The sequence below is a fragment of the Ambystoma mexicanum genome, chromosome 5p (genome assembly GCF_040938575.1).
Source record: "Ambystoma mexicanum isolate Mex_15411 chromosome 5p, UKY_AmexF1_1, whole genome shotgun sequence".
Taxonomy (NCBI): Eukaryota; Metazoa; Chordata; class Amphibia; order Caudata; family Ambystomatidae; genus Ambystoma; species Ambystoma mexicanum.
In genome coordinates, this window is record NC_090930.1 from 129,240,739 (window position 1) to 129,261,496 (window position 20,758).

General features: G+C 46.1%; 1 protein-coding gene across 1 annotated transcript in view; it reads left to right on the plus strand.

The window, feature by feature from the left end:
* The window catches only part of STARD8 (StAR related lipid transfer domain containing 8), a 648,599-nt gene that overhangs the window by 119,472 nt on the left and 508,369 nt on the right, over positions 1-20,758 (plus strand). Inside the window, exon 2 of the mRNA XM_069612521.1 lies at positions 19,309-19,342. Coding sequence (XP_069468622.1) covers positions 19,309-19,342 — 34 coding nt within the window. The remainder of the gene's footprint in view (positions 1-19,308; positions 19,343-20,758) is intronic.

Sequence of the window (20,758 nt, forward strand, 5' to 3'; positions counted from 1 at the left end):
AACTAATTGTAAATTAAGAGATGCTTCTCTGTGTTTGTTTTAGTTAAAGGAAGTGTGGTTTTAAGAAGACAACACCACTCATTCACGGTTTGCGATGCTCTCCTCCCAACTTGCATTTGAGCAAGAATTAAGTTACCAACAGAGACATGGAGGAGCAGCATTTGTAGTACAGGCGTGTCTCTAACACCATCTCTCTACATAGCACGGTGATTTTCATTATCACAGGTTTCCTTCACTTTGGTAATTTCTCAATTACTATGGGAGTACTCCACTTTGGTTATGCCTCAATCATTTCTCGTACTACAGGTGTCTTTCACTTGGATAATGTCGCAGTGACTGTACATATCAAAGCTTCCTTCACTGTCATACTATCTCAATTACTGCTCATATCACGTGCCTCCTTCACTTTAATAATGCCTCAATCATTGCTCGTACCACAGGTTTCTTTCACTTTAGTAATGTCTCATTCACTGTTCATATCAAAGGCTTCATTCACTTTTGTAATGTCTCAATCACTGCTCATATCACATGTCCCCTTCACATTAGTAATGCCACTCTCCCTGCTGATACCAGAGGTCTCTTTTACTTTGGCAATGTTCCAGTTACTGCTCATATCACAGGCTTCCTAGACTTTGGTGATGCCTCAGTCATTGCTCACATCACAGGTTTCTTTTACTTGTGTAATTTCTCAGTCACTGTTTGTATCGCAGATTTTCCTCCCTTCAGTACTGTCTTAATCACTGATGACATCACTGGCTTTATACATTTGAGTAGCGTCTCGATTACTGATGATGTTACTGGTCTCAAACACTAATAGTATTTCAATCACTGCTGATATTATTGCTTAGTACACTTCAGTAAGGGCTCAATCACTGCTGATTTTACTGACTTTACTTACTTCAGTAACATCTAAATCATTGGTGCTATCTCTGGGTTCACAAAGTCCTTTAATGCCTCAGTCACTGTTGACAGGATTGTTCCTCTATAACATCTTTATCCTTGATGATGTCCTTGAGTCATAGATTTTAGCAAGGTCTCAATCACAGCCGATATTACTGGCAGCCTTCAACCCAGTAATGACGCCCTCAATGCCAATATCATAGGCTCTGTACGTTAAATTACTGTCTCAGTAACTGGGCTTATGTACTTCAGTAAGGCCTCCATCACTGCTGATATCACTGGCTTCTTACACTATCATCAACATCTCGATCACAGCTGGTATCCATCATTGTGGATATCACTTCCTGTAGACTAAATCCATTGCAGTCACTGCTGAATATTGCCTTCGTACAAACATGATATTCACTGCCAATGTGTTTTTAGCCACAGTTTCCAGTGCTATAGTAAACAAGCATTGGCAATGCCATCATGTTGGGCTTTTGTGTAGAAATGGGAAAGACACTTGCCAGGCAGTGCCATAGTGTTATTAACTGGCCATTGATGGTAGTAGGTACAGAATGGGGCGAGTACTAGGCATCTGGTAGCAAGTGATTGGCAAATGTCTAATATTTATACACAAGCCAAAACTGTTAGCTTTATCAATGCTTGTTTTTAACAGGACTTCAGTGAAGGACACACATAGTGCTTATGGATTGTGTGGCTGAAGGCAGACCTGGTTAAGACATTTTTATTACACCAGTAGCAGTTTCTAGCTGCAATTAAGTCATTCACTCTCAGAAGACTACTTTGAAAAAACAAAAGTGCAACGTTTGATGGTAAGGCTTGGTTAAAGCGAGCTCAAGAATTTCCATGAGGAGGTGTTTTGGGCGGCGGTAATGGCCACAGGGATTAGCATGGCTATGTCCAGTCAATGGGTGGGCAAATAACCAAACAATACCTACAAGCTGTGTACCCTCATCGTAAGCCATAGCTCCCTATCTGTACTCTAATGCAGTAGTTTCAGCTCATAGGTGGTGCAAGCACCACCTAAAAGACCAAACTAAGCATGCACCTGACCGTAAAGAGTTAAATGTTTGCGGCTAGTAGAGGCACTGGCCAAAATCCCACAACCTCTAGTGTATAAATAGCCACTCTCAGGGTCTCTAGTGGCCTGTGGGGGAAGCTATTGCTTTTCCAGAATGTGATTTTCCTCAATCTCTCCCTTGGGCTGGTCCACTTATGCTGGGGAGCGGGGGAGGGCGCATGTGTGATAATGCCTCCCCTCATCTCCCAAGGCCCGGATCTGGGCTGCCTTCGAGGAAGGATTGCATTCTAGGCTCTGCCTTGTGCCCCTCCTTCCCATCCCAACCAATCACAGCACACATTCTTCCCCCACACAACCGACAACAGAGCTCCGGTTGTAAACACGCTTTTGGCAGAAGTCCTTGAAAGTATTTGCAGTCAAGATAACATGTTTGGCTCCAGTGTTCTGCGCCTGCGTGGTGGGCTGGGTGAAGCAATGTGTCACATGCACTGCCACCGACGCTCAAATCCCGAAAAAAGTGGGGGCTGCTGACATATGCAATAGGAAGTGACGTCACTCTAAGTGAAGCTGTCCTAACGTGAAATATGCAAATGCCCTTCATATTTATTTATTTTTAATTTGCATTTTAAAGCACTCACACAGCCCGCGGGCCTCGAAGCACTGTTACAAGAATTTTTTTGTTTTATTGAGTAATTGTTTTTTTTGTGTGTCTTAGTTGCGTATTTATAACATGCTTAAATACACAGAGGGTTCTAAGTGCAGACCCGTGGATAGAACCTGTGTTGCTCCGTGTCGTCTTGTTTCCAAGGCGAGCACATTGCCCCTAAGCTATCCTCCCAAAATAGGCAATGTGTGGTTGGTTTCGTTTATTACGTTATAATATCTGTTTCCTTCAGTTGTCATATTAGTTATGAAATTAACTCTCGGTGTACACACCTATTAGCATAACACTGATATACAAATGGATATTCCTCCTTTGTGAAAGGTACAGTGAGCAAAAAGCGATGGCTGCAGACTCTCAAAGTGGGTAGAAACCACAGAACAGTTTATCATGCCATGTTCTTTCTAGAGAGGGGCGCCTGCTACCTTTTTTACATTAGCATACCATGACATAATTTAACAGAATGCTTTAGTCCCTGTTAACAAAACCTAATTCCCCAAAGCTGCTCAATAGATCCATAGCAGGCCAGCAATTACAGTTTTTCTTTTACATTCTGGGGCTTGTAGTTTTACATTTTATCAAAATAAAGACTACAAAATGAAGGACTACATACCCAGAATGCGAAAGAGAAACAGGACTTGATGGGTGTCGCCTGCCTCACACGATTCTAGATTAGAGCTCGGTGAGTCTCCCAGGCAACTGAGAATGTTGTATTTTGCCACTGGGACAGATTAAAGGGGGAATAAGAACGTAGAGTCAGCAAAATCCAAACTGTACTTAAATTCTATGGTTCCTGCTCCAGGGAATCTTGATAACAATACACTGTAAAACAACACACTCAGTAATCAATGTGCTAGCATTTAAGCTTCCTCGTGCCATGTCTGATTAGGTCATCCCATTCTAGAATTTACTTTGCATTCTGGGACTTGTAGTTGTACATTTGTAAATGGGAACTTTAAAACAAAAAGTTACATAGTGCATAGAATAAAACAGAAATACATTACCTATTCTCCTGAGAGCACTACCCATGAATGCATGTTTTATGACTTGTCAAATTCACAAGTAAGAGTACTTCTGTGATCTGCCTGTACCTTATAATTAGCCAATCCACCCAAAAAAATATAATACCTGCGCGTTTGGACCAAATTTACAAGTGTACCCTTGAAAAGAAGGTCTTTGTTCTCAATACATATTTGTAGTGGCCTCAGAACTGTAAGAATCCTTACTCTTAAAGCTCCTGACATGACTCTTGGCCCCATAATGTCACGTGATCTCAGAACGCGCTTAATAACTCAAATATAAATAAACCTATATGACATGGAACACAATAAGTACACGAGTGCACACCAGCACGCTTTATACATGTAAAATAAATAAATAAAGACATGTATTCATGATAGATTGATACCACTACAGAATAAAGTGCCTACGAATTTGCACCAACTGAATTAGAAGATGATCACTAATACAGAAGTTGCTACTTATGCACGCACTAATCAAACCATCGCCCCCTCTCACTCAAGGAGCAGGCGACAGTAGGAACTAGAATCAGTGCTGTTTAAAAGAGTTGTGTAAAGTGCCCAAGGCACCGAAAGTGTCTTTAAGCATAAAAAACACAGAAGAAACGTTTACTTTAGAAACACACATTTCCTTGATGAAGCAGCTTGCCACACTGTCCATTTAATAATATGTTTCGACTGCACGAAACAGGACTGGTGTGTGTATACACTAACACAACCTATTGCATGTGTTGTCTCTTTTTAAATGCCTGTTTGGTTTATTGGTAAAATGAAATTCTATTGCTCTACTGTGGTCCCGGCTGTCCCCTTTTGGAAATGTGTTATGAGTTCTTAATCTTTGCCACTATCGCCTGTTTTTTTTTTTTTAAATACGTTTTTATTGGCATTTTAGTTTTAGACATGAACATCGGGACTCAACAGTGTCCCTCAAACCCCACCCTCCCCCCCCCCACCCACCTCACCGGACTTAATGTCTTTGCACTGTCTCTGCGAATCTTGGATGGATTTTGCTTTATAGATATGTGAACATATCTAGAATGCGGATGTTGTGGGGGCACCATTGTTATATATAGTCTCCTTGCAGGAATTCAATGGCTTCTCCCCAGTCCGTGGTGAACTTCTGTCTGTCCCCTTGAAGATCGTACGTGATCTTCTCCATGGCTACATGTGTCCAAATCCTTCGGAGCCATTCTTGGGTAGTTGGGGGGGTCTTTTGTTTCCATTTTTGCGCTATGGATAGCCACGCAGCTATGAGGAATCCCATGAAGTTCCGTTTTTGTGTTTTTGTATAGGACTTATCTCGGGGTGCCCACAAGCCGCACATCCAAATTTCCTCTCCCAGGTTGGCCGCTCCCTCAAAGATCGCCTGCATTTGTGCTTTCACTTCCCCCCAGAACTGCTGTATTTCAATGCAGTCCCACCAGATATGCCTCCAAGTGCCCTGTGAGTCGCAGCCCCTCCAGCATTTGCCTTGTGTGTTTGGGAACATTTTGTGGATTCTCTCCGGGGTATAATGCCATTGAATCATTATTTACGTCCAGGCTTCCCTCGTTTGTACTGCCCTTGTCCATTTCGGGATTACTTGCCAGAGATATGACCATTGGTCTCTCGTGATGTGTTTCCCTAGGGTTACTTCCCATTTTTTCATGTATTGCCAAGTGACGATTTCTTCTTGTGCGTTGATGAATTTGTAAAGAGTGGACACAAATTTCGTTTCCCCCGTTTGAGTCGTGATATAGGTCTCGAATGGGGTGAGGTCTCTCGTCCAGGCCTTTGTTATTCTCGGTGATGTCAGCCAGTGGTGGAGTTGCTCGTATTGATATCTATCCCTCTCCGTAAGGCCCAGCAGTTCCCGGGTGTTTTGGAAGGATCTGATTTGATGACCCTCAATCATATCTCCCACTTTAGTGCAGAGCGCTTCGCGCCATTTCTTGAAGGAGCCTCTTTCCTGACCGGGGGGGAAATCTTGGTTGTCGAAGAGTGGTATGAAAGGGGCGGGATCTATCGTTAGAGATCTCTTTTTCGTTGCTCTGTTCCAAATTTCTAAGGTGGAGCTCATGACTTCACTGAGTTTTATGTTGTGGTGTCTGTGTTCGGGATTCCTCCATAGGAGATGGCGTAGATTTGTCCTTGCCACTGCTCTGTCCTGTGCCGCCCACCACTTTTCTGAGTCATCCGTGATCCATTCCTGTAGGACCCACAGTTGTGCCGCCTCGTAGTATTTCTTCATGTGGGGTAGCGCCAGTCCACCATCTAACTTGTGTGCGGTGAGCACTTGATGTGACACTCTCGGTGTTTTGTTTTGCCATATGTATTTCGAGATGATTTTGGAGAGGGTTTTAAAGAAAGATGGAGGGATCCGGATGGGGAGAGCCTGAAAATAGTACATTAGTCTGGGTAGTATCGTCATCTTGATGACTGTAATTCTGCCCCACCATGAGATCGACAGGGGGTTCTATCTGAGTAGATCGCCTTTGACTTCTTCTAATAGATTTGGGTAGTTTCCTTTGTATAGGTCCTGTATCCGCGGTGTCAAGGTAACTCCGAGATATTTGACACCCGCTTCTGCCTTTTGTAGTTGGAGGTCCATAGTTGTCTTGTATATATCTTTCTTGTCGCCCGCCAGGGCCATTACTGATGATTTCTGTTTATTTATCTTCAATCCCGAGATCGCTCCATAGTTGTCTATTTGCTGCATAAGGAGGGGGAGCGTTTTGCTTGGGTCTGCTAAGGTCAGCAGCATGTCGTCTGCATATGCCGCCGTCTTATGTATGTGCCCTCCCATTTCTAAATCCTTAATGTCCGGTGTCGCTCTGATCTGTGTCAGGAGTGGTTCTAGGAAGATAGCATAGAGAAGGGGTGAAAGGGGGCATCCCTGTTTTGTTCCCCTGCTGATTCTGATAGAATCCGAGAGTTCTCCATTGACTGCAATTCTGGCCATCAGGGATTTATAGTTGGCCCTAATCATGTCAATAAAGTCCTTTCCCATGCCCATTTTCTGTAATGTCGCAAATAGTAGAGACCATTCTACCCGGTCAAATGCTTTTTCTGCATCCAGCGCTATTATCGCCGAGGGGATTTCCATTATTCCAGTCTTCTCTATGAGATGAATTATTCGTCTAATGTTATCGTGGGTTTTCCTTTTAGGGATGAAGCCTGATTGTTCCTGGTGGATTAATTTGGGTAGTAGAGGAGCTAGCCTGTTGGCCAGGATTTTTGTATAGAGTTTGGCATCGATATTGATTAGAGCGATTGGGCGATATGAGCCCGGTGTTTCTGGGTTTTTCCCTTTCTTGTGGAAGACTAGTATTTTTGCTTCATTCATTGAAGCGACAATGTTTCCCGATGTCTTGAAGGTGTTGAACAGAGTGGTTAGATGGGGAGTTAATATGTCCTCGTAGGTTTTAAAGAAGGCGGCTGTGAAGCCATCTGGCTCCGGGGCTTTATTCCTGGGGAGGTCTCTGATTGCCTTCCTGACCTCCTCCGCCGTTATTGGTTGGTCGAGGGCTGTTTTCTCTGACGTGGATACTGTTTGAAGAGTAATCCCTGCAAGAAACGCCATTTGTGCCTCTTTATTCGGCTGCTGCGAAGTGTACAGATTCTGGTAGAACTCTCTGAACACTTCTTTGATGTCCTTCGTTTGTGTCTTCTTTTCTCCTTGATCGTTCATCAGGGTTTTTACTGCTTGGTCCTGACGCTTGCCTTTTAGTTGTCTTGCTAGTAGCTTGTCCGCTTTATTCGATTTCATCGCATACCAGTGTTTTGCATGCAGTAGTTGTGTTTCGGCTCTTTTGGTTCTTATCAAGTCTAGCTGACTCTGGGTGTGTCGGTATGCTCTCTTAAGGTCCCTGGAGGAGTTCATGGTCATTTCCTGTCTTATATCTTCCAGCTTCTCCCCCAACTCGTCCTCCCATTTGTGGATGAGCTTATCTTTTCGCGCTTTTAGGGCTATTAGTTGTCCCCTTATCACGGCTTTGAAGGCTTCCCACTTGGTGTGCGGGGAGACGTCCGGGGTATCATTGTGCTCGAAGTATTCATCTATTTTTTCCCTGATAGTTTCTCTTGATGCTATATCTTGTAGTATTTCTCCAGGGAGAGACCATCGCCACAGCCCTGAGTGGTTTCGCATTTTGGGGAGAGTGATCCATAGCAGGGCATGGTCTGATAGTGATATGATGCCTTTATCGATATCCCGGATCTCTCCGAATATTGTAGTTGAAGCCCATATGTAGTCTATTCTCGAGCTAGTATTGTGAACGTGAGAGTGATAGGTATATCCGTCTGACGAGCCTCTGAGTCTTCTCCACATGTCGTCTAGTGCCAGGTTCTGCATCGCCTGTCTGAGAGCTGATGATGGGGCCCCCTGTTGGGAGGTGTTTTGTTTTGAGCGATCTTCTGGTAAGTTCCACGCCAGGTTGAAGTCTCCTGTGAGGATCACGTCCCCTTCCACAATGTTTTCGAGTTTGGAGAGTGTTGCTTTGATGAACCCCTCCTGGCCCGTATTGGGGGCGTATAGGGTTGCAATGGTCATTTTGCGATTGTCAATTTGGATCATTGCGAAGACGTAGCGGCCGTTTTTATCTGCTAGTGTTTCCTTGACTTGGACCTGCAGGTGGTTGGCGAAGGCAATAAGCGTCCCTTTTTTCTTTTCTTCATCATTGGATTGGATAATCTGTTGATATCCTCTTATGCGGAGTAGATTCTTCCTCTTCTTCTGTATATGGGTTTCTTGGAGCGTTATTATATCAAACTTTTCTCTGCGTAAGAAGTGTTCTGTTTTCTTCCTCTTCACAGGCGTGTTCAGCCCTCTGATATTAAGAGTTAGAATTTTCAGCCCCATTCTGTCGTCTGTTTTTGGAATTCCTCGCTGGGGGCCTCCAATGATTCGCTAAGGTGTGCTTTCGGTCCGGTGATTAATTCTGATCCCTCCCAAACTTTCCCAAGAACTCCCGCCCCTCCCCCCTCCCTTCCGATCCCCCCAACTTTGTCCCTGAGGAGGGCCCTGGGCCCTATGGTTGCTCCGGCGTGGCGCCTTTGCTCCATGCCCTCTAATATCTCAGGGTAAGAGTTCGCAGGGGTTCCTAAACCCTGCATGTCGTGCGATTCCAGGATGGTCCCGGCCGCGCCGCGTTTTCGGCTCTTGCCCTCCGTGGTGTTTCCCTGTTCTTGTATTCTCTTTATCCATACCTGTCTGTGCTAACTCTCTCCGTGACCTTGAGTTTAGACTGGGTTGCGTGATTGGAGTCTCGTTCTCCTTTTCACCGTTTGCCACCCCTTCGGCTGTCTTTGTTGTTTTGGGGATTCCCTTTTATCCACCGGATCTTGCTCCTGTTCCTGGCATCCAGGGCTTTAAGTGGGCCGGGGCCTGCCGGGGCCGGGCCCCGGCAGTCTCCAAAAAGTGGGACTGAGCGGGGGCCCTGCCGGGGCCCCCGTCCCACCACACGCAACATTGGCGGGATGCATTATCCCGTCGCGGCGGCAGCCGCGACGGGAGATGCGCCTGCCATGAAGTCAGGCGATCTGACAGAAGTGGCAGCCAACCACAGCTATGCTGTGCCTGGCTGCCACTTCTGTAAATCATAGTTACTGCCTCTGGTGACCTCTCGCGCGAGGGGTCACCAGAGGCAGTTACTGTCCCTTTGTTTCCCCAGGTCGCCGAGGCGTCTTTAACCCTCGGCGAACCTGGGGATTCCTTGACATTTTTGGAGGTTTATGAAAGATGGCTTGAAAAGTACACAATTCAAGCCATCTTTTGTAAAGCTTTGCCGACGGACAATTTTGTCCGTAGTCAAAGCTTTATAAAAGATGGCTTGAATTGTGTACTTTCAAAGCCATCATTTATAAAACCGAAATGTTTTTTTAAAAAATGGCCTGAAAAGTAGGCAAACCGTAAGGTATGCAAACCGTAAGGTATTCAATGTATTTCTATGTTTAGAAAAGATGGCTTGCAAAGTACACAAACCATAGTAAGGTACGCACACAGATATATAACATGCATATATATGTGTGTGCATACCTTACGATTTGCGTACGTTTTAGGCCACGCCCCCAAATGAGGGCCCCCCCTCGATTTCTTACCCCACTTAAAGCCCTGCTGGCATCCCACGATCTTTAGGCCGTCCTCGCATGTTGTGACGCGGTGTTGTCTTTCTTCCCATGAGAAGAGAAGGCCAAAGGTGAATGTCCATTTATATCAAATTTGTCTTTCCGATAAGATCTTTGTCAGTTGGTCCATTTCTCTTCTCTTTCTAAGCGTGGATTGGGCTAGGTCTTGGAAAAGTCAAATGTCTTTGCCGTTCATTCTTATTTGGTCCAGAGTCCTGGCTTCTCTTAATATTCGTTCCTTTTGTGCGTAGCTAGTCATGGCCACTAAGACATCTCTGGGGCAGGATCCGGGGTCCCCCGCCCGCCTGGGGCCTACCCTATGTATTCTGTCAATTAGAATGTCTTCTTTTGGGTCGTCCTTCAGTATGTCCTGGAACACTTGTTGTACCGCTGTGCGGAGATCCTTGTCCTCCACTGTTTCCGGCATATTTTTGATGCGAATGTTCGATCTCCTAGATCTGTTTTCCAAGTCTTCGCATTGCGTTTCGAGTTCCAACGCCGGTCGTGCGAGGCGGTCTTGTGCCTCTGCCTGTGAGGTTGCCTCTTCGTCCATATTCTGGACTGTTTTTTCCAAGTTGTCCGTCCTCTCTTCTAGGGATTGGATGTCCTTTTTTAGATCCTGTACCGCCTGTTTCAATTCTCCCTTCATGTTGTCAAATTGGGATTGCGTTGTGGCCATAAACTGGTCTTTGAAGTCCTTAAACCAGTTTTTCATATCCTCACGTGAGGCCACCATTTCTGCGCTTACGAGTCGCCCCGCGGGGCCTCTTTCTGGGCTTGGCTGTTTGGCTTGTTGTTTTAATCTTGCGTTTCCTAATCCCCAAATGTGGGTCAAGTCTTGTGTTTGTGGGGATCCTCCTTTGCTTTTTGTTAAAGCCTGAGATCTCTGCTTGGTCTTGGCTTTGGACATATGTAGACTTTTCTTTCCCTGAGCGTTTTCTCGGTCGGGCGCCCTCTCCCCTGAGTTGTGACCGATGTGGGGGTCTGCGTATCCCTTTGCCGGATCCTGCCCCCCTCCGCTTGTTCTCTGCTGGGGTGTGGAACGCCCGGGTTGTCGGGGCCTGATGGGTACCCCGCCTGTGCGTGATCGCTCGTCGTTGGGGAGTTGATTTTACCGGCGGGGGTCCGTCTCGCTGGGGGGCCGAGGCGAATCCCCCATGGTCCTTGTGTGCTTTAGGCCCTGCTGTCTTCCCCCGGCTTCACTGTGTCGACTCGTGCCTGCCTCTCTGGGGAGGGGGTCCCCGAGTCCGCACACTTATGACTCCTTTATTTTTATTTATTTGAGGGTCCGTGGGGAGGGGGGCAAGATTCCCTCCTAGATCCCAATTCTGGAGGGCCCTTTTATACGTTTGGGGTGTGTGTTGGGGGGGGCTCCTCTTGGTTTTCGTGCCGCCTCTTCGTACCTGTTTACTTTGTCCCCGTTCGGGGCTTCGGGCGCTGATTGCCGCTCTCCGCTGGTCGCGTTGGTTCTCTCTCCTTCTGGGCAGCGGAGGCGCCTTTCTTCTCGCTCCTGGGCTGCTCCCTCTCTCCGTCGGGCTCTCGACCAGCTGCTTCCCTCTGTTCCCACGGAGAGGTGTCTCCGTCCGGTCTTCCTCGGCGGAGTTTCTGCTGGGGGGGCCCCCCGCCGCTCTTCTCCGGGTTCATTCCGGTGGGGGTTCGGGACCCTTCCCCCCTGGCTTCCTCTGTTGCAGACGGAGTGGACGCCGTCTCTGAGCTGGGCTCTCCTCTCTCTCCCTGGAGCCCGCCGCCGCGTCTAGTCCCAAGAGTGGCTCCGCGCCTTCGGGCAGCCGAGGTGCGCCGGGGACGCTGCGTCTGCTCTGCCGCCTCCGAGGTGCTTCGAGGTGCCTCGGTCGGCGAATCTTCGGTCCCTCCACTTTATCTGAGACAGGGTGGATAGAGAAGTCGTCTCGATGGGGTTTTAGCCGGCTTCTGTTCATTCTTTATTACTGCGGCCCGAGCTGGGGGACGGAGCTTCGCTCACGCACGTCTACCCGGCTCGGCCGCCATCTTGGAATCCTATAGCCTGTTTTTTAAGGGTCTAACTATCCCAGATAGCCCAAAAGCTACACAACTGGGGTTGTTTGAGAAGGAACTAGAAATGAAAAAAAGTTACTGGGTATCCTATAGGTCCAAACGCCGCTCATAAATCTATTCACTGTGTCAACAGGAGCATCTTAAAAAATAAGAATACAGAGGAGAGGATACCGGGAATCCGAATGAAAAACGGCCAGTCCACGCTAAATCCAGATAGGTGGGTGACAAACGGCACGCGGGCACTTCGTTTGAAGGAGGAAAGGAAGTGTGGCTGCATGCATGCGTGCGTGCGTCAGTCGCATTGCTCAGGCGGTTGTACATAGAAAAAACGGAAACGAAAAGATCGAATTACAAATTTATGAACACCACTAGTCCGCATTTTATAATGCAACTTTTGTGGTCAACCGCAACACATGGATTCTATGTGGGAGACACCCCTGCACCCCCCCGCATTCCCAGCTCCCCTAGTTCGGTATTTTGGTAGTAGGTATTTTATACTAGACCGAATGCACACTATGTGTACGTTCAGTCTTTTATATACAATCTTTTCGTGCATTACCTGCTCAGTCTACGTGCCAGCATGATATGAGCGCCCCATAATCCCCAGAGGCAGCGTCACGGCTGCTGTAAAGGGTCCGACACCTGTGCATGTATAAGTCCACTCATGTACTACGATCAGTGCCGGCACCAGGTCTATAAGCGCCCTGTGTGAAATGTGTGCGCAGCCCACCGCCCAGCCCCCCCACCCACCACAAATGCATAACAGCAGGGGGCTCAGTTCTGTTGTTCGGGGAACGGAGCCCCCTGCTGTTCCTGTAAAGTGTGTTTATGAATGCTTTGCCTCTAGCTCAGTGTCATGTAAATTGTGCCTATTAAAGAATCTAAGCTGTTTACATGACACTGTAAACATGTGCTGGAGGCAATGTGCCCTTGATTTACCACGCATTGGGGGCGCCCTTCTGCGGCCGCACCCTCTGAGCGCACCTTGAGCCGGCGCTGACTACGATTAACCTATAATGAACCATAAAACTCTGCATTTGTGGTGAGCATTTCTTTTCCCCAATGAAACTGAGAGCAGTAATTCTGTGTCACAGTAAAACGTACATCATCCAGGCGTCGTTTGAAAGTTGCCCTTGTCAAAATGGAAGGCATTTCTCAAGCATTGATTAAGCAAGCAAACTGTTTCCAGATGCCTTGTTCAGCTATTTTCTTCTCTGGTGGTTCAATCACTTCCTTATGCTTCACGTGCCTTGTCATCAATACTTAGTTCATATACTCTCGATTTCTCACAGTTCTACAAAGGCTTCCCTCTGCCGGGCTAGAACCTGTCTAGTTCTTAATGGGTGTTCCCTTGATATGATCTGATAAGTTATTGATAACGCACCTGTACACAAGAGTTTCTAGGCACAACTGTTTCCCCACATTTTATCTTAAAGCTCTTTCACTTTCAAAGACATTCAAAAACTGAAAGGAATTTACATAAACCTCTGCATGACCACTCCGACCTCTCTTTCAATATTTCTGCAATTCATAAGCTATACTCAGCTTGTAACACCAATACTTCTTGGTGCTCATAATTCTCACTCTCTTTAGTCTGCGTGCATGGCCTTTTCAAAAGTTCATGTGCAACACCAATACAAAAGAACTGCTGAGGCGATTGAGATTATCAAGAAGGAGATAACGGAAATGAAATGCTTGGAAGCCACGAAAGAGAAGAATTATGAGAAGATGTATGAAATCTTAAAAAATTATCAGGATGAAGTAAAACTAAGGAAACTAAGAAAATGTTATCGGGATGAGAGAACTTGGGCATGGAATCTGAGCTTTTCATTAGCTGATTTGATGCACTCTGGCGTGAACTCTGGGAAAGTAAAATTACTGATCAGCCAAACTGCCAGGCAATTAATGGTAGAGCATCGTCACTTGTAAGTACTTACATACTTTGAATGTTAAAGTAGACAACACATCTCCTTTGGGCTTTTTCTTTAATGGAACACCACATGCATGTCCTTAGCAAGTCTGCTATGCTTCTCATGGGATGGTACTGGCCCTTTCTCAGCAGCAATGCTGCCATACTGCGCCCGTGTGAAAGTGAACACCTGCACTTCTCCCTTTCTTTCAATGGGGAAGAGCTAGTAGTTCTCAGCAGGGGAGGGGCAGCATTTTTAATGGCACAGTGCCAACTCTTCTTATTAGGTCTACGATACTTTTGATGACCGTGTAACAGCTCTTGAGTCCCAATATTTCTCAACAGGTCTGCTGTAATTTGTAGGGGTATTTTACTTTTATATTTGCTTTCGCGCAAGGTGTGATTTTGAACAGAAAGGATTACAAGGTAGGCAATGACAGATAGTAGAGGCAGTCCTGGGATAAGGGGCCTTTGCATAAGAGCATTGCTTTATTGAATGACGTATACCGGGTGCTGAAGTGGTAGGAATAGGAGCAGAAACTAGGAATAGGATCTGGAGGATATTGTTGCTCTTTTAACAGTGAGAACCCGAGGCCAGTATTTACATTATATAAGCTACATGAAGTAGTCTGTGGAAGGTGTGTCGGTCAATTGTTTTGGATAAAAGGCTGGTGGAGTTTTGGGAGTTCCTTGCATGGCAGCAGGTGGAGTTTGAGCTTCGTTTTAAATAGTTCCACTAAAGATATGGCTTTGGTGGAGAGAGGGAGATCATTCTAGTGCAGTGGGCTATGTAGGGAAAAGAATCAAAAATGGTAGGGAGAACTGGGGGCACGACGGACAGATAGGTTGTGAAGAGTTGAGGTGCAAGAGCGCAAGACAAAGTAGAGTGAGATGCAGGTGAGAGCATGAATGGATTTATAGTAGCAGGGATTTAACGAGAGATTGAGTTGGCATGGAGCATAGTGATGGTAGATAGAGCCGGGGGATGTTCTGGGTAGGTTGAAGAGGGTGTGCGTTGCAATGTGGAGGAGTTTGTTGATTAGAGCAGAAGAGCGGAGGCACGGACTAAGAAGTAGACTTGCGCAGTCATCTAGTTTGCTGAGCAATCGAGAGAAGGGCTTTAAGTGAATGATGTGTGAGGTGTGGGCAGAGTTTTTGAATGTTTAGTGGCCTTGACAATTTGGCCATTTCAGGCCGGTATGACAGAAAAACCCAAGTTTGTGAGCCGTGGATGAGGGGGTGAGGAGGTCAGGGAGCAAAGAGACGGGAGATGGGTGAGTCGAGTTGGGATTGGAACCTGGGAGAAAGATGGCTTCCGTCTTCGAAGAGTTTAGCACAAGGCAGTGTAGAGCTATCTAGTGCTGGAAGGCAGTGAGGCTGTGCATGGTTTCAGAGACCGCAGTGTGCTCGGGGCGAGATATTCACCGACGGGCCCATAGGTCAGTGCTCACCCTCTAGTACCTGTAAGACAAGATAGCTGCACCATGTGAGGAATGGGGGTGCAGGATTCACTTACTCCAACACAACTCAATAAGGTGGACTCAGTAATTTGGCAAAGGGAAGTCCATTTAATGACATGTACATCAAACAGGGAAACAGTTGGGAATCGGCATTGTTGCGATCACCTGTCTCGCTCCAACTTCCTCGAATTTCAGTCAAACAGCAATAGTTATAGGCAAAACTCATCATCACTGATATCTAACTCTACAAATTCGTCATGCAATATAATTGGTTAGGAAAGATAACTTAAGTATAGGTGCTATATCTGTATATGGTAACAGAGCACGCGGATTGGATAACTCTTATCGGGTGGGTGTCTACGCCCAACCCTCTACATCACACGTGATAGACGTCATTACAACTACGACGCCCCATTGGTTCTACTATCTATAGGACCTTAGATTACATGGTCCATTGTGATTGGGCAGGTTACAGCCCTAGACATAAATCCCCATTTTAATTAGCAGCATGCAGAATGGACACCCAGGTGTCTGGTGTCCCAAGATTCACCCTGCCTCCCTTCCCTCAATCAGGGCTTTTGAGCTATGTGTCAATTAGTTGGCTGGCATAGCCTCGATGCTGTAGTCTCTTATCTGGAGGAGTTATGGCACCCTTGGATCTGGGTGACATCAGACGTTGGTAATTCTTTGCGCCTGACTGGTCACATGTCTGTTCACTGTGAATCTGCTTCAGTTCCCCAACTTTTAGTGTATTTAATTCTGCTTTGGCCCTTCCACCTGCATGTGCCTGCATGTGCCTCCCTTATCTTGACCTTCACGGGGCAGGCTGGTATGCTCTGAAGTTTCGATTCCTGTTAGCTGACGCTCTCCTCCCTTTCTCTGGTTGACCTCGATTTCTCAGGCGCGAGCTGCTCCTTGTCGAGTTTCGATTTCGCTCCTTCTCCCTGGCTTAGGCTGGGATATGAAACCTGGCCTGTTAGGCTTCTGGCTGCCTGGGCACACTTCTGCTTAACAAAATGGAGTCGCACTTGTATAATGTGCTTTATTGAGGTAGATATATGGTTGGTACTTGCCGCTCTATTCTTCTACTAAGCATTGCAAGCCTGTATCGTTTTCTTAGCTTCTTGCGTTCCAAGCCTATTTACATGCATCAACTAGTTGGCTACTTCTATCTTGCCTCATAGCCATGTTTCCTTACATTTCAACATTGTCTCTTTTCTGTGTCCATTACATCTATTTTACATAGCTGCTCGCGCTGGCGGGCTATCCTTGTTAGCCGTTTTCGTTAATTCGCGAGTCTGTTCAGGCTCTTGTGTCTTTTCCACTGGCCTTCCATTAAGGCTCTTTGGGTCTCTTCGTTTCGTCTCAGAGGCTGGTACGGCTGTCTGATAGGGTACCGTGCTGCCCAGGGTTGACTGATTATGGGTGCTTCAACAGGTACAGATCTTCTGATGTACACTGGGCAGAGTCCCAGCGCGGCTCTCTGCTGGTTCATTTGCTCCTCATACGTCACATACCTTGGCGAGTACTTTCCTGGTACTTCGAAATGAGGGGCGGGGGTGCAGGCCTTGTCTGGGACCTCCTCTACAGCAGTGTTGCAGGAGGGGCAGAAGAAGGAATATGTGTGAATCATCAGAAAAGAGGTGATAAAGGAGGAAATGAATTTGCCCAAGGAGGAGGTATATGCTAGGTTTGCGCTATAAAGGGTTTGAAGCGGAGAGGTACGCCCCACAGTGTCAGTAACAGCTAGAAGGTTTAGAAGAATGGAGAAGAGGTGAGTGTGATGAGCAATTGTAAGAGAATTGGCAACGTGGATGACCACGGGTGGGGTGTTTTGACCGGGTTCCAGGTTGGAGGAGCTTCTCAAGTGGATGCACCTGGAGATGGTTTACTGGGTTGCTGAAGAGAACCCTCTTGAGGATTTTAGACGGGTAGAGAAGGAGAGATGTAGGTCTGTAGAATGAGGGGTTATTGGGGACAGCAACTGCTTTCTTTAGGAGATGCTCGACCAGGGAGTGCTTGAATAAACCAGGGAGGTGAGCAGAGTTGACTGGTGCATGTTTCTTAACAATTGCTGGTGCAAAGGAGTCAGTTTCAGCAGGATGTGCCGGCAGAGTGAACGATGGAGAGAGGCTGCAGTGGAGGGAGGAGGCGTGGGAGAAGCAAGGTAAAGAGGAGGTTGTGGGGCACTCTAGTTGATGATCAGTTAATCCATGCACAGTGATTGGTGGATAGGCGTCATGTGCACAGTAGCGTATGGGACAACATTCTCGGCCGCAATGGCGAAGAGGCGAAGAGGCATGCCTTGTGTATCACAGTGAGTGGCCGACCGGTTGTTTGCATCACAATTCCAGATGGGGAGGCAGTGTGACATAACTGGTGGGCGAGACAGTTCAGGGAGTTAAACGCAGCAGAGACATCAGTGTTCAGCCTGTATGGATGGCACAGGACCAAATCCTGGCAGGGCCAACTCAGCCTTTCATGTGTTTGACGCTGATACACTGAGACCATTATACTGTTTAGGAATATCATTTACTAGTGCTGCATTTAGAAGTGGGGGCAAGCCATCAAGAGGCGCTATAATAAAAAGTCACAGTATGTGCAGAGTAAATGAAGGCCAGGCAGTGTTCCAGCAATGCAAAAGGTGTCTCTGGCACATGGACAGGTTGGCAAGCACATCTGGCAAAATAACTCATCATCTGACATCTGGGCATTTGGTGGCTTACTGACTAGTTGGAATGCATTTTGTGGGGTATCCTTAGAAATAACCTAATACAAAAAAAAAACGAGGAAGAAATTACCGTTTTTTTACTGATTCTTTTCAAATTGTTGGTGCTTTATAATTAAAATATAGGTGTGGGGTAGGGTAAGGGTATTAGTTAATGTAGAGGATGAGTGGGGAAGGTGCTGGGGGTCTCCGCCCGCATTATTAACAAACAAAAATATTGCAAAAAGTAAAAGGTTTTTCTGTAATTTTCCATCCATGTATTCCTGTTTTTTTCATGGACTTCCATTTTGTGGCACAGATGGTGTGGCTGAGTGTGTTACAGCAGAGTGGCTAATGGCATGCATTTTGTCACAGGGCAACGCCAGCGAATGGTTATGTGGGCATTGTTACATGTAACAAGCCTTTTTTTATAAGTGACGTCAGTTTGCAGATTTTGCGCATGATGGTAGATGTTTACAGCAGGACACAGGCACATGCGTTGCCATATTCTCCATCGCAGGAATTCGGACACACAGGGTGTTTGGGCAGATGAACTAGGATGGAAAATCAAAAGGAATTTCCCGGTGAAGGGGGAAATATCATTCCCACTTTTATGTTTTGGAAGGTATATATATATATATATATAATTCAGTGGGGCTCACTTGAAGTGAACACTATTGACTAGGGTGATAGAACGACCTGATACGTACATCTGCTCCAGTCTATAGACAATCGCACACATCCGACATTCTACCAATTGAATCGCACACACTCATCCACTGACTGACACAATTGCTTGCAGCCATTCACTCAATCACATCCATCCATCCATTCATCCAATCATATTTACTGATTCATCCACACAATTATGTCCATCCAACAACCCACTCATACAATGGCACCCATACATCAATTCATTAATTCGTACATCTGCTCCAGTCTACAGACAATCTTACGCATCCGAAATTCTACCAATTGAATTGCACACACTCCTCCACTCACTGACACAATTCCTTGCACCCATTCCCTCAATCACATCCATCCATCCATCCATCCATCCATCCATCCATCCATCCATCCACACACTCATATTTGCTCATTCATCCACACAATTATGTCCATCCAACAACCCATTCATACAATGGCACCCATACATCAATTAACAAATTCATACATCTAGTCACTGGCCCACACAATCTCACACACCCATTATTCTACCCACTGACTCCCACACGCTAAGTCACACAAATCCATCCATCCATCCATCCATCCATCCATCCATTTATTTTTTCAGTTTTAGCCTTCAGTTGTTGTCCATGGCTCTGCACAAATGTAACTGGTATGCAACAGCGCTTTTCAAATGTAATAAATAAATACATGTAATAAGCATATGCCTTCATTTTGGAATATGTGTTCTGAATCAATTCAATTGAAGAAATAATAAACAATTAGCCAAAGTGAGTGAAAACGATTTCATTTCTTCCCCCAGTGTTTCTCGTTTCCGGATGAAAGGAAGGATGCAGGTAAGACTTTATGAGCGTGACAATGTGATTCTGGGGATGTCTTATAGCTCTATGTTAAGTAGTGAAACACGCATTGAAACATACTGGTTGATAACTATTGTGTGGAGCAAGATGACAACATTATGCTGTACAAAGACCCAGTACCAGTTTACTAGCAATGCCCACAGTGGCACGTTCTGGCTGTGGCATGCTGGGCAAGGCACACGCTCATTCTCCCGCCGGGGGCCCCGACTTGCCACATGAAATGCACATGGGGGGATGAGTGTCACTGCAGCTGCTATTTGATTTACAGGAATAATGTTCCGAGTCTGAAGGTTGCATTTGTATAGCGCCTCCTGCCATAGGTTATGGCGTCAAAGTACTTTCCATGTCAGAGAGGAAAAGGGGCTTTATGATGGGACATGCAGTAGTCATAGGTAAAAGCTTGTGTTATCTGACCCTTTAAGCTGGTCAGATAGCACAGCGAGTAGAGCGCTCGTTTTGACAGAGCCTGCTGACGAAGGTTTGAATCCCGGCAGGGCCAAACTCAGTCTTTCATCCTTCTGAGGTCGATAAATGAGCACCACACACCGTGGGAAATAAGCAGCGTTCTGATACCTGAGGGTTTGTAGCGCTATATAAATGCACAAACAAACAAACAATTAGTTGGCACGAGGGCAGAGGATAGATAAGATGCTGAAGAAGGCAGGAGAAGGAAAAGGATAAGATGCCCAGGAAGGCATGAGAAGGAAAAGGATAAGATGCTCAGGAAGGCAGGAGAAGGAAAAGGATAAGCAGCTCAGGAAGGCATGAGAAGGAAAAGGATAAGATACTCAGGAAGGCATAAGAAGGAAAAGGATAAGATGCTCAGGAGGGCATGAGAAGGAAAATGATAAGATGCTCAGGAAGGCATGACAAGGAAAATGATAAGATGCTCAGGAAGGCATAAGAAGGAAAAGGATAGGATGCTCAGGAAGGCATGACAAGGAAAAGGATAAGATGCTCAGGAAGGCATAAGAAGGAAAAGGATAGGATGCTCAGGAAGGCATGACAAGGAAAAGGATAAGATGCTCAGGAAGGCATAAGAAGGAAAATGATAAGATGCTCATGAAGGCATGACAAGGAAAAGGATAAGATGCTCAGGAAGGCATAAGAAGGAAAAGGATCGGATGCTCAGGAAGGCATGACAAGGAAAAGGATAAGATGCTCAGGAAGGCATAAGAAGGAAAATGATAAGATGCTCATGAAGGCAGGAGAAGGAAAATGATAAGATGCTCAAGAAGGCATGAGAAGGAAAAGGATAAGATGCTCGGGAAGGCATGAGAAGGAAAAGGATAAGATGCTCAGGAATCATGAGCAGGAAAAGGATAAGATGCTCATGAACGCATGAGAAGGAAAAGGATAAGAAGCTCAGAAAGGCATGAGAACATGGGCGTA